Source organism: Mesocricetus auratus, unplaced genomic scaffold (assembly GCF_017639785.1).
Source record: "Mesocricetus auratus isolate SY011 unplaced genomic scaffold, BCM_Maur_2.0 Super-Scaffold_100003, whole genome shotgun sequence".
Classification (NCBI taxonomy): domain Eukaryota; kingdom Metazoa; phylum Chordata; class Mammalia; order Rodentia; family Cricetidae; genus Mesocricetus; species Mesocricetus auratus.
In genome coordinates, this window is record NW_024429188.1 from 40,587,758 (window position 1) to 40,602,661 (window position 14,904).

Below are 14,904 nucleotides of genomic sequence, written 5' to 3' on the forward strand. Positions count from 1 at the left end.
TTCTTATTTCTTTGCACTGAAATCGACATGCCTTTCTAGTTGCACATGTGCTAACCAGTCCTGCCTCACCCCTAGCTCTTGATTACTTTTAGAAGGAAGGTAACGTTCTTTTTCCCAATTACAAGAGTAATGCAGCTGCTTATGGTGACACGTGCCTGTAATGTCAGTTGTGAGGAAAGGGGATGGATAAAGCCAATACTAGGTTGGAATAGTATTAGTAGTCATGGTTATGGCTATACAGCTGACTCCCTGGACAACTAGAAGCCTAAGCTTAGAATGAGTAAGAGTCTGACATAGGTGACTCAATGAAGATCCGCATCTTGTGGAGAGGCAGCCTTTGGTTTGCTGGGATAGGGAAAGAAGTACAGGAGAGGGGAGGGGCCCATCTTGAGATAGAAAAGGCTGGGGGTACAAGGCTGTGGTCCAGGCTCTGGGACAAGAGTGCTTAGGAACCAGCTAGACATCAGAACTCAGCTAACTAAACAAGCAAACTTCCTACCCTCTGGTGAGCCTCCTATTCTAGAGAATTAAAGGACCAGTTAAGAACCATATCAACAGCTCAGTGACCCAGAATGCCCTGGGAGTTAGGTGCTTTCCAGTGTGAACATGTGCCTGTAGCTCAATGTTTCCAAACTTTAGCATATGGTACAACTCCTACTAAAGCAGGGCTTTCTCTTAAAGTCAGAGTCCTGGCCTTCACTACCTCAGTTTCCCACTCAGTAAATCTGAGACAGGAGAGAATGTCTGATGCATTGCTAGGATTGTTGCTGCTGCTCCCCAGGACACAACACTTTGAGAACCACTTCCAAATGGCCAAAAAAGAAAAAAAATCCAGATGGCAAATACCAAGAATAAGAATGACAATGGCACTCTCTCATCATCCAGCATAGGTGGAAAGGGGCTTTTGAATAATAATGAAAGTCTAAAAGCCTGGGTGAAGCCCCAGGGTTTCAGAATGCCTATTCTAACTGTATAGAAAAGCTCACTGAGATGTATAGAGTTTGGGACTCACAGAGTGGCTTCCTTAATCTAGTTGTACGATATTTTTATTTGTAAGTTCCCTACAAGAAAGTGATTTTTTTATCTTAAAATATAGTACAGGGTTTGCTTCTTACACACTGACCACCTCAGTAGAGCGAAACCTGTAGCTTGAAGTGATTTGTGCTTCTAGAAGGGCAGGTAGACTAGGAAGGAAAGGGCCCCTTTTGAGATGACCCAATAGTTGCTGGGGTTTTGCATCACTGGAGTTTTCTTTTACTCCAAGGTTTTTACAATTATGTGTGTGTACATGTGTCTGCAGAGGGGGTAGTATATGTATGTGAATGCTGGTGCTTGTGGAGGCCACAGGCATTGCATCTCCCTGTCTAGTATGGATGTTGGCAACTGAACTCATGTCCTCTGCAAGAGTAGCAGTGTGTCCTCTTAACCACTGAGCCATCTTTCTAGTCCCTAGAGTTCTCTTAAGCATAGGCAATATACTGTCAAGTGATGCCATCCTGACTTAAATGGCCAGGTTTTTGTTTTGGTTTGATTTTTGGAGACAGGATTTCTCTGTGTAGTCCAGGCTGTCCTGGAACCTACTCTGTAGACCAGGCTAGCTTCAACTTCAAGAGAACTGCCTGCCTGTGCCTCCTGAGTGATGGGGCTATAGCCATGTGATACCACATTGGCTTTCATTAGCAGGTTCTTAATGGTCAACTTAAGTAATACTCGGTTGCAGTATTCATTTTTCTTCTTTAAAGACACTAGCCCTTTGTTTACTTGAGGAGTAATAAAAGCAGTGTCTCTTTATGTTAGCAGTGCACATTCGAATTCATGGATGGTGATAATGTATCCATTTGATCCTCCAAAATTCTATGAAGAAGACAGGACTAGTTTTTTTGTTTGTTTGCTGTTTGTTTGTTTTTCAAGATAGGGTTTCTCTGTGTAGTCCTGCTGTCTGGGTACTCAATCTGTAGACCAGGCAGACCTTGAACTCAAGAGATCTTTCTGCCTCTGCATCCCAAGTGCTGGGTATTTTTAGTCTATCCTTTGAAGTACTATTTCTCAAATTATGGTCACTGTACTTTCGGTGCTAGAATTACCTAGAAGCTCATTAAAAATGCAAATGCAGGCCCCATCTCAAACCTACAAAATTTGGTTTCGGATCTGTCATGGGACTAATAATTTTCATTTCTAAAACATTCCCTAGTGGTGATTCTGATGTTATCACTACTGGTCCCAGACCACACTTGGATAGAAAGCATGGTTAGAAACAAACAGGAAAGATTCAGAAGCACAGCTTGTCTTAAGTGGATTCTCCCTTAGCTCCCTTTCTGCTATATTTGCTGCATCTCTGCTTCCCACCCTACATTCTTCAAAAGTCAGCTCCATTGCTTATGAACTGTGAGACCCTAAGCAATTACTCTAAGTTGCAATTTCCTTACTTATAAAATGGAGATAATAATAGGATCTGCTTTGTGTTCTTATGAAGATTAAGGAAGAGCTAAGTAAAGTACTTGGCACTGCACCTGTGCTTAATAAATACTAGTGATTTTATGTCTTACTAATATTAGACACTGCCTTTCACTAGAACAAATACCTTTACAATTCTTTCCTTTGAACATGTGTCTTCAGAATGCCCCCCTTAAAGTGACCTTCTAGGCCAGTGTAAACAAACACTAAGGCACATCATTTTGCGGTTTTTTTCAGATTGCCATAGGCACTTGGATGAGAGCAGTGTGCTTAGGAAAAGGGACTTGGAACTGATAAAATGAGAGTATAGGTCCTAACTATAGGGGTTAAGTGTACTGTAGACAAATGACAACAAGACTAAGAGGGAAAAACTGGCTGAGGGAGGAAAAGAAAGCAGTCAGACCTCAGAGGCCGGCTGTCAAAGACGACCTACTTCCTTCAAAGTTCCTCTTGTAGCAGCCTCAGGGATAGACTCCAGGGTTACAACGGGCCTTAGGTATCCGCCAGCATTCCTGTTTTATGTAGTTCAGAAAGTGAACACTCATCTGCCTCAGTGAATTCCCTGAGAAGCTCTCACAGGCAGCTGGCAATTGGACCAGTGGGTTTGGGGTTTTAAAGTGGCTCTGTAAACATTCATACATTCATGCCAGGGACATGATCCTCTATAGCTATGCTTTTTCGCGAGGCGTCTGGGGCACTTCAGGAAACAGCTTTATCTTATCTGCGAAGCGCAGGGAGTCCTTACCAGACATGGACAGAGACCTTCACAAGTGAATTAAAAGCAAAAAAACAAAAGCAGCAAGTTCAGGCCCCGTGGGTACAGCAGGCCAGCCAATGGGCCCCGGCATCTCCCAGGTGGAGTGGTACTATGATGACAGTAACCAACCAGAGCGCTCCATGCAAATGAGGATACTGTATCCGCACCAGAAGCTCCAGTGCTGTCTGGTTGTTATAGTGATAAACTGAGGCCCTGCCTCTGGGCTTCTCCGAGAAAGAAAGGGGTGGTGTGTGTGTGTGTGTGTGTGTGTGTGTGTGTGTGTGTGTGTGTGTGTGTGTGTGTGTGTGTAAGGGGGGTAACCTTTTTGCTTCCCCCCAGGGAAGACAAAAAGAAGGGAAGAAGAAGGGGGATGGGTAGGGAAGAGAAAAATACGTGACAAAGAAAACATTCTCTGCCTGGGAGGAGACTCCCAGAGGGTGTAGAGCTGGAGGGAGCATTCACTGGCCATGCCAGTACTTACCACTGATGCTGAGTCAGAAACAGGTATCCCAAAATCCCTTTCCAATGAGCCTCCCTCAGAAACCATGGAGGAAATAGAGCACACATGCCCACAGCCTCGACTGGTAAGTAAAGACAAAGGACGGAAATGTATGCGTGGCTATGGCACAAAAGAGTTCCTTCTGTGCCCGCAGCCGGCCAGGAAAAAAAAAGATGCTTTCAGGATTTTCATGTAAATGAGAATGGAGCGGCAGCCTAATCCTCCTCAGCTGTTTATACTTAGCTCCTATACCGGACACAGTTCTCAGCTTACAAAGCATTATTGTATTGGCTGGGTAGGAAACGGGCTTCTTGGGATATGGTGTGTTTTTTGTGCTTTGGGAGGAGAAAGAATGATCTTTTCCCCCCTTTTAGGTGCATTGTCATCTAGAGGTAAAAATGCTACAGTACAGTTTTTAAAATGGTTTTCTTCTTCACAAACCTTGGACAGCTTTCCTGGTGAAGTTCTAAATTCTAGCTCCGGAATGATCTGTCCTCAACCGGCTTTCTTTCTTTCATTTTCTTTTTTTTTAAAAATATATATCTAATGCCTGTTTTGGACAAAACGAAAAGGACATGGAAGCAAAACTCCCTCATTCCTTTGATATTTTCAAAATAAATAAATAAATAGTCCTTCGAGGATGCATGTGGAAATAATGTGCATTTAAAATGAAGCGTGAACCTTTCCGGAGGGTACTGAAGGTTTCTAATCAGGCTATGGCAACCTGGAGACGCTACATTTATTTAGAATAGGGACGCATGCCTTTAAGAATGAAAGTATAGAAACGGGGTACTGGTGCTTCCGTCTCAGCAACTGCAGCTCCATTGATCAGCTTCTCTGCCTCTGGTTCTGATCCTTTAGATTAATTAATGGGGAAGTTTCTTCTCCAACACTTCAGCAAAGTAGCCTCAAGGAATTAAAAGCATGTCAAATGGGTTGTGGGTTGACTGTGGCTTGGAGTCCTATAGAACTTGGGGAAACTGCTCTTTGAACCCCCAAATTCAGGACATACACTGGAGTTATCCTTTCTTCGGTGATTCTCCCAAGTTAAAATGTAAAGTGTTTTGATTGGCTGTGGAGTTTGACACGAGAGAGATGGTCTTTTTAAAAGGATTTTTTTTGGTGTAGAATTTTCTGTGAGCTTTCACATAATCTGGATTTTCAGATTTCAATGCTAGTCCATTATGGAAGTGTTATTTCTTAAAAAGGGGTTTGAAGGCAGGATCAACTTTCTGAAATCAGAAAAAGAGGGGAAGTTATATTAGAGCAGTTTCTGTGTTTTAAAGAATGTTTTAGGGTAGCTTAATATGAACTCTTCATACCCCTTTATCCAGTGACTGAATGACAAATTTCATGCAGCATCTGTGCACTTATGCCATGTCAATTGTTCTGATAAGTTAGTTACTTATCAATTCACGCTTAGCAGTGGGAACAAAGTGATCATTAAAGGTGTGTTATATATATAAAATCTTCCCTTTGACACAATGAAGGGTCATGGTTAGGCACTAAGCCCAGAACAATATACCTGAAAAGTAGAAGCTCATTCCTGTAGAACATACTCTTCAAGGGAGATATAGTCGCGTCTGTTTTTTATTTTCCCGAGGGGTATGGTGATACAAGCATAGTAGAGTTATGAGATGTATGTACCAAAAGTGACCTTTTGAAATTGGCTGTTTAAATACCAGCTTAAAGTAATTTTTTTGGTTTTTAGAGACAGGGTTTCTCTGTAGCTTTGGAGGTTGTCCTGGAACTAGCTCTGTAGACCAGGCTGGTCTCAAACTCACAGAGATCCACCTGCCTCTGCCTCCCTAGTACTGGGATTAAAGACGTGTGCCACCACTACCCCACCTTAAACTAAATTTTATTAAGATTCTTTTTTTTTAGGAGCAAACCTGGATAGCTGCAGAGTTGGTTATGTTCTAAATTTTGATTATGTTCTAATTTTTGATTATCACATCTAACTTTCCTTTGCCTGGGATTTCACTTCAGTAACTAAGGCAAATATTAACTACTTAACGAAGGGTGTTTTTTTTTGATGAAGAAAAAGAGTGGCACAGGAAATGTGAAATTACCATTTGGTGTTTTTTAGTTCTTTCTGTTGATCATGGAACATTGCTAATAATTCTATCATTCTAATGCTATAAAGTCTGTGTTTTTCCATTCACCCAAGATAATCATCCCTAATCATATGTGGGTCATTGATGAATGATACAGCCATTAACAGTGCATGGATATTGAGTTGCATAAGTAACTTTGGAAAGTTCGTGAAGGATTTGAGAGAGGTCTGCTTAGGAATAAAACTCCATATTCAAATTTCCCTTCTGATATCAGATCTTTCCTCCCAGTCATTGAAAGGAAGACAGAAGTTGACATTTCCTGAATAAAGAAGGCTTTAAAGCGATCTATGGGTGTAAATCTATAATATTGATGTTATTGAATCATACTTCAAGGTGAAATTTTTCTGAAGGGGAAACATCTAGTCTTCCCAGTTGCTTTATTCTATATTGTAGAAAATTTCAAAAGGAGAGAACTGAATAGAATAAACTAGCACTGCTGAAGAAATTACAAAAGTAATCACCAAAAACTATTTCACTTTTACGGTTGTTTATATTTTAGGAGTATACCCTTATTGTCTTTATTACTATGCTATCCATTTGGAGATGTTTCTGGGAACTTTTCATCATTATGATATTGACTCTTGACTAGTTTTCTGTCCCTTAATGTGACTCAGAAGCTTGGATGTAAAGAAGAAAAACTGAGTGGCCTTGTGTGATATGATGTAATAACCCTGCTTGGAATCCTAACTCCTAAGGGAGGAGCACTCCTTTCAGGCATGGACTGTCCTCAAGTCTCCCCAGCCCTCTGACCATGCCTAGATGAATCCTCTGGGACCAGTGGGGGCTCTATAAACCCTTCCTAACAAGGACCAGCTGTCCTAAAAGCTGTCTGCCTGAGGATTTAGTTAATGACCTTGGTCAAGTTCTTCTAAGGGTACATTCTGTTGTCAGAAGAAAGCTGTAATTCTAGCCTACAATAGTCACGTCCATGAAGATGGATGTGGCGCTGATCAACTTAGAAGGCCTTGGAAATAAAAAAAGGGCAGGTTCAATATGACACATTAGCAGGAGTTCATTTGGGGTTTTACTTCAAAGTGGAGTAGTGCCAAGAGACTGCTGTCTTGCAGAAGGTGTATTATGTCACTCGGGATGTAGATACTTAGCCACTGGTACTCAAAAAGATGAGTGGATTTTTTTTACTAGTACCATCATCTATTTAGCCACTTAGAGCAGCATGCATTTTAAAAGCAAGATGCTTTTAATGTGCTGTATTGGTGCAAATAAATGAACATAAGCTTCCTTGGTTATTTACTGTGGCCAATTGGAATTCTGCCCAAGGTTATTGTTAGACATATTCCTGCTGATCCTTGTCCAAATGCAACATCCATTTCTTACAGATTGATAATAGTCAGGTGTATTGCCCATGGAATCAATGAATTTATTCCTCTTACTATTCTTCCAAGAACCCATTTGTCTAATGCTAAACTCCTTATGGAAAAAAGCTTAAGTCAAATAAAAAAATCAGTAATTTGCTTTATTTTGGTGTTTGGGCATATATAAATCACAAGGTCATCTTTCAGACAATTTGGATTATTTATTTATTTATTTATTGTTTTTTTTTTTTGGAGACAGGGTTTCTCTGTATTGTTTTGGAGCCTGTCCTGGAACTTGCTCTGTAGACCAGGCTGGCCTCGAACTCCCAGAGATCCACCTGCCTCTGCCTCCCAAGTGCTGGGATTAAAGGCGTGTGCCACCAATGCCCGGCTTGGATGATTTAAATATCAAAATAATACAGGACTTTAGAAAGTAACTGAGCAAAAACTCAGATCTTACCAAGTAGATTCATGGCCAGCCAAGGGGTGACAACTTCTAAATACACCAATATACCAGGTGACATGGAGAGAAATAAAAGATAAGACTCCACAGCTCCCACCTTTAATGATCATTTTCTCTTAATAGAAGACAGTAGTCTGGTATGTGGATGTGTGCCAGGATGCGGAAATTCCTTAAGGGAAGCTTTTTCTAAGTGTGACTTTAATATATTGGGCTTTCTTAAAAGCTGTATTTTATCCATTGGGCAGAAGTACTTCCCAGCAGGGAAGAGTCTGTTTACCTTATCCCCAAGTTAAGAAAAGTCCCACCATTTGAAGGAAAGAATCTATTTTCTGACTCTATTTTCTTTTTTATTTAAATTATATATAATTATATATTAAATTATAAACAAGCTTGTTTTACATGTCAATCCCAGTTCCCTCTCCCTCCCTTCCTCCCCTCCTCCCCACCAATCCTCTATCCCATCCTCTTTCTGCTCCCCAGGGAGGGTGAGGCTTTCCATGGGGGATCTTTAAAGTCTGTCATATGGTTTGGAACAGGGCCTAGACTCTTCCCCATGTGTCTAGGCCGATAGAGTATCCCTCTATGTGGTGTGGGCTCCCAATGTCCATTCGTGGACTAGGGATAAGTACTGATCCACTACCAGAGGCTCCATAGATTAACCAGACCTCCAAACTGACATTCTCCTTCAGGGGGTCTAGAGCTGGTTTCCCAGCTATCAGTCTGGTGTCCATGAGCAACCCCTTGATCAGGTAAGCTGTTTCTGTGGATTTCTCCAGCCTGGTCTTGATCCTTTGCTCATCACTCCTCCCTCTCTGCAACTGGATTCCAGAGTTCAGCTCAGTGTTTAGCTGTGGGTATCTGCTTCTGCTTCCATCAGCTACTGGATGAAGGTTCTAGGATGGCATATAAGGTAGTCATCAATCTCATTATCGGGAAGGGCATTTAAGGTAGCTTCTCGACTATTGCTTAGATTATTAGTTGGTAAGCCTTAACTATATTTTGGGACAAGAAAAGCATCAATCTGGAGCTAGGGAAATGATTCAGTTGGTAAAGAGCTTGTCTTGCCAACATGAAGACCTGAGTTTGATATCTAGCCCCCAAGCAAAAGCTGGGCATGGTAGCAAACACCTATAATCCCAGCACTGAGAAGGTGGAGGCAGGAGGATCCCCCAGACTTGCCGGATAACCAATCTAGCTGAATTGGTGATTTTCAGATTCAGTGAGAGATTCTGTCTCAAAATACAACATGGAGGGCAATTGGGAAGGACATCCAATGTCAATCTCTGGCCTCCAAACTACACATGTGTACCCTCACATGTGCAAACACACACACACACACACACACACACACACACACACACACACACACACACACACACATGCAAAGGATCAGTCTGTTATTTAGGGTCTCTTAAAGACCTGTTGTGAGTGACACACTCCAACCATTAAAGTAGTGCTATCCAATGGAAATACAATTCAAGCCATATATGTAATTTAAAGTTATCTAGGAGCCACAGTTTAAAAAGTGAAGACAATTGTAACAATATATCTTATTATTTAATGTCATATGACAATTATGTCAATCTGCCATCTATATACAATTATTATTTTTATATATTTGTGTGCATATGATGTGTGTACGTAATTGTGTGTGAGGGTGCATGAGATGGTACATGATTACAGATACGTGCCACCACATCTGGCATTCACATGGGTTCTGGGGATCTGAACTCAGGCCATCAGGCTTGGGTGATAAGCCCTCTTACCCACTGAACCATTTTCTACTGTTTTATGCATACAAAGTCTAAAATCCAGTACATATGTTACCCTTAAAATCCATCTCAATTCAGAACAGACTTTCAAGTGCTCAGTGGCCATATATGACTTTAGAGGAAACTCAGACACCTTTTTGCTTAGTCCAGTTTATGATGAGCTCTGAAGATTCACAATAATAAGTACTTTTTATAGTGTACAATTCATGTAGGGTTGAGACTGTAACTCATTGATAGACCATTTGCCTAGCATCCATGAAGACCTAGGTCCAACCCTCAGTACTGCCAAAAAGAAGAAGCTTCAGTGTTTAATGCACACATACATACACACAGTCATAACAAATGTTGAACACCGCCTCCCATTTAGTACTCTTGTATTTTCTATGTTAATCTATTCTGTTTCAGTTAGTAGGCTATTGCACTAGTCTACATGAGAGTTAATGAGTTTAAGGTTATGGGGTAAGTGGGGAAAGAAAAATGGACAGAATTGGGAGATATTAAAGAGACAAATGCATGAGGACTTCATGATTTAGTCTGTGAGTGGGGCATGGTCAAGGAAGACTAGTTTTCCTAGCTCCAGCAAGTGGGTACCAGCACTGCAAGTGAGCATCAGGAAGGAAGAGTATGTGGGTGATGTGGAGGACACCATGGGGTTTTCCATTTACTATTATCTATTAGTGTTTGTGGAACTCAGGGGAGACTTTTAAACTGAAGTTAGAGATTGTAGAAGAGCATAGAAGAGATGGACATTACATTGATGACAGTGAAAGTGGGTCACTTTCTGGGTACAGAAGGATGTAGAATGACATAATCATCAGGAAAGATGCCTCAGGATAATACTAATGGTGGATGACTCACTCCTGTAATACCAGCACTTGAAGGCTAAGGTGGTGTCCTGACTAGATTTACTCCAACTTGACAAAAGCTAGAGTTATTTGGGGAAAGGGACTCTCAGTTGAGAAATGCCTCCAAAACGTTTGCCTTGGACTCGGTTTGGTGGTACATGCTTTTAAACCCCAGCACTTGGGAGGCAGAGGAAGGTGGATCTCTGTTTTTGATGCCAGCTTGATCTGCATTAGCAAGTTATAGGACATCCAGGATTATAGAGAGACCGTGTCTCAAAAGCAAAACAAAAACAAACAACAAACAAAAATCCCCAAAGATTTGCCTATAGGCAAATCTGTAGTGCATTTTCTTGATTGATGATTGATATGGGAGGGATGTGGCTCATAGTGCGTGGTGATAACACTGGGCTGGCAGTTCTGGTTTGTCTAAGCAACCAGTAAGCAGCATTCCTCCACAGCCTCTGCATCAATTCCTGCTCACGGCGTTTTATCACAGCAATAGGAACTCTAATTATGAGATGGGAATATTAACAAGTGTGGGTCTAGTCAGTATCATGTAGCAAGACTTTGTTTCAAAACCAACAACAAAAACCTCACATAAAACAAACAAAATCAGTTAGGCATGGTGGCACACACCTTTAATCCCAGCATTTGGGAGGCAGAGGCAGTCGGATCTCTGTGAGTTCAAGGCCAGCCTGATCTAGAGTAAGTTCCAGTACAGCTAGGGCTGTTACACAGAGAACCCTGTCTTGAAAAAACAACCAACCAAAACAAAAAACCCAAATCCAACCCAAACCAATCATCAGTCACCCCCAAAAAACCCTGTGACAAGGCTAACTCTAGGGATCTGTTTTAGTCAGGATTACTATTGTTGCGATGAAACACCCTGATCACAGGCAACTAGAGGAGGAAAGGGTTGATTTGGCTTACATATCCCAAGTCACAGTCTGTTGAGGGAAGCCAAAGCAGGCCCCAAGAGGCAGGAGCTGATGCAGAGGCCTGTGCTGCTTATTAGTTTGCTCAGCCTGCAGTCTTATAGAACTCAGGACCACTAGCCAAGGAATGTCCCAACCCACAATGGGATGAACCTCCCTGTTGCTGGATTTTCTGTCCTGCCAGGTCCCACCGCCCTTGAGCCCCAAATGAACATATGGATGCTACATTAATTATAAAACTATTGGCTGATGGCTAGGGCTTCTTACTGGCTATTATTAACCCATTTCTATTAAAGTATTTTCACATGGTCTTGGCTTACTGGAGAATGCCCGGACCTGTTTCTCCTTTGGCAGCTACATGGCGTCCTCTTTTCCATGCCTCTCTGCCTACCCTTCCCAGAATTCTCCTTGTCTCTTCATCATGTCTACCTTCCTGCCTCTACTGGCTATTGGCCAAAAAGTGTTTTATTCATCAACCGATAAGAGAAACACATATATAGAAGGACATTTCCCATCACCTCCCCCCATCAATCACTAATTAAGAAAACAAACTAGGTCCCTCTATATCAATCAAGAAAATACCCCATAGACTTGCCTACAGCCCAGTCTTCTAGAGGAATTTTCTCAATTAAGGTTCCCTTCTCTCAGATGACTCAAAAGTCAGGGCTCTTCCACTCCTCATATCTGTTTCGTTTTATCCATTTGGGACCAAGATAGGTTGAATGATCCTATGGTAAGACACACTGGCTAAATATGTGTAAGAAATGTTCACAAAGTACTTTGAAATTTTACATTAATCTTGTACAAACCACTCTGACTTCTGCTTTTTGTCTCAGATACCTCCTCAAAAGATTGAATGTATTCCAAATTGTATTTGTTATATTCTATTCATTGTTTAAAGAAAGCTATGTTGAATCTTCTCTTCATGTGAACAATACCCTCCTAATTTACCTGTTTCATAATACTGAAGTTTCAAACATTGGCTTTTTTGGAGCCTTGGCAGTATCACATTGAATTAGAGGAGTTTTCTTAACAGAGGCTGTCCATCTAAGTTCAGTGCTTGGGGTTAAAATCCAGCAATGGGAAAAATAATAGTCTTGAAGTTCCTGTGCCTTTAGCTAATGCCTGAGCAAAGCTTCTCAGTGACTCTTGGTGAGATAAACAAAGAAAAAGAATTATTCCATGGGATCACAGGGGGCAGGATGAAAAGCAGAATAGAAGGAAGGTAGGAATGAACTACCTTCCTTCCTGGCATTGCAAGCCAGGCCTATTTTCTTCCAATAATCTCCCAGGTAACAGCGTCTACCTTGCTAGGGTCTGATTACCCGTTGCTGGCCTCAGACCATAGTATTATTGTTTTAACATTCCTACTTTCCTCTTTATCCCAGCATGAACTGGGTTATAAGGAAGGCTGGAGAAGCTGACCCTGCTTGGGGAAAGACAGTTTAGCACTCAATGATCTTGAGGGCAGACTTGAAAACACAGTGATTAGAAAATAAAGCATTGAGCCCTGGTAGTGTAAGCCTGTGTAATAATGTGCAGAGCCGCACAGGGCTAACCTATTGAGCAGGATTCATTTTCATATAATCTCCTCCCTCCAGCCAAAGTCTTTGACTTGGTGTTTTTGTTTTCCACTCCGTAATTCATGCATGCTGAACCTGACATCAGTGTAAAAGGACGCGGAGGGTTATTTAAATGGGCATTAAAGAAAAATAACAACAGCAATAATAGGTTAATAGAAACATCATGAATGATGTGTAGAGCTTATTGCCAAATGAATGATGTTGAAAGACCATTCCTAGGACACACAGGTTTCTATGCTTCATCTCTAGTATGCCTAATAGTGACTGTAGGCACAATCATATAATAATAAATTGTATTGTAGCTCTAAATTGTTTAGTTATAAGGTAATTGTTCTATACTGGTTCCAGGCTGGATATCTTACTCATTTTTCTCTGTAGGTGATGGAGAAATGTTACAGCCATTCATAGTCACACTGTATTGGGCACTGCATTGAATGCCCTATATGTGTTAAACACATTTAAACAGGTCACAGACTCATGAAATAAGAACTGCCATTCCCCACATTATAAGAAAATCAAGAAAAATCCCAAACACTAGATACTAACCAATTAAGCAGAAGTTTCAAATTAGACCTATCCAACTTGTAAACTACATGCATGTCTCAAACCAGTGAGCCTCGAGTTACCTGCTCAAGCCCCCAGGGAATTCGGAAACAATATGTGTGTGGATGTGGTTTGAAGAATGTTGTATTTAGCCCGCCCAAGGAACATTTTTAATTTTCAGAACTAGAGCTGGAAAACAAATTTGATAGCTAGACTTTTGTAATAAAATTAGAAATTCAAGTAGGTACTATTTTTTGGAATGTTGGGGAATGAACTCTGACCTTTTTATGTTAGGTGTGTGGTCTATCACTGAGCTACATCCCAGTCTCAAAGCAAAGAGAATGAAGGAGGGCCATGGGATGGATGATAGCAAAGTCTATGACTTGATGTGGATACCCTGGATACCCAGGTTTTTAGAGGGGAAAACAAAAGAGCTGTTGTTAAGGCCATTTACTCCTCCCCCATATCTGCCTATCTCCACAGGAATTCTGGCTAAATTAGTCTTCTTCACCCCCACAGTCTCCCAGGATGGAACCCTGGGAGGCAGATTTGAAGGCTAATGGAGGAAGATTCCCATAAGGAAGACAGAATGATATTCTTCATATAGGTGGGAGATCAGGAGTCCAAGGACAACACCATCACCTCATTGATAATTCCATTGTTTCCCCATAAAATAATAACTTAATTTTGGCTAAAGAAATAATATATTTTGCAGAGTATATCTTCTTTAGAGCATATTTGTCCACTGCTCAGAAAAACACTTTTATTATTAAAATCCAATCTTGCACGTACTTCAAGCTGAAACATGTTAGAAATAGCTGTATTCAATCTGACTGCGTAGCAAACCTCCCACACTACATAATTTGTTCTAATGCTTGTTTCTTTCAATCCTCAGCAATGTTTTCTGTATGTCTTCTAAACATATTTTCTGACAAAAGAATGCATTTTCGTTTGACATCGGGTTTTTTCCCCCTCCTACCTGTTAGAGTTACTTGTTTTACTGTGGCAGGAAGAAGAGGTTTTTTTTTCTCATTTAAGCTACAGGAAACTGAAAAAATACTTCTAAATATTTATCATTACATATCACATTATTTTTAAAGTGTTGGGTGAGTATCCCATGACTTGAAACATGAAAATTAAAAGAACCATTTGTCTTCATGTTATGAATGCTTCATTTTAGAGTACTACAATAATTACAGTAGCTTTATATTGCCTCCATTAGCTGATATCTTGAGTTATGATATATGCTCAAACTGGAATGTCTTGGCATTTCTAATAGTCTCCTGTATAATCATTTTCATTGCAGCTGTCTTCTTGTTAGATGAGATTAAGTCGTCATTGGTTTTACCTGATCATGTGGCTGACGCAGAACTCATACAGGGTAAAAAAGTCAGCTCTGTCATTCTTCTTCCGTTTCTTCTTCCTCTTCCTCTTCTGTGGCTCATTATTTTTTGTTTGTTTGTTTCGTTTTGTTTCATTTTGTTTTGTTTTAAAGCAGGTTCCAAAATTGACTTCCAACTTGCTACATAGTCAAGGATGACCTTGGACTTTTGGATCCTCCTGCTTGTACCTCCCCAATTCTGAGATTATAGGCCTGTGACACCAAGCCTGATTTTGTGTGGT

General features: G+C 40.9%; 1 protein-coding gene across 2 annotated transcripts in view; it reads left to right on the forward strand.

The window, feature by feature from the left end:
* Pcyt1b (phosphate cytidylyltransferase 1B, choline) overlaps positions 1–14,904 on the forward strand; it is a 95,273-nt gene that overhangs the window by 24,568 nt on the left and 55,801 nt on the right. Inside the window, exon 1 of one of the 2 annotated variants that reach the window (XM_040744195.1) lies at positions 3,385–3,795. The exons of the other annotated variant lie outside the window; for it this stretch is intronic. Within the exon in view, the coding sequence (XP_040600129.1) occupies positions 3,679–3,795 (117 nt within the window). The 5' untranslated portion in view covers positions 3,385–3,678. Of the gene's footprint in view, positions 1–3,384; positions 3,796–14,904 lie in introns of those variants that run through there. 2 annotated transcript variants of the gene reach the window in all.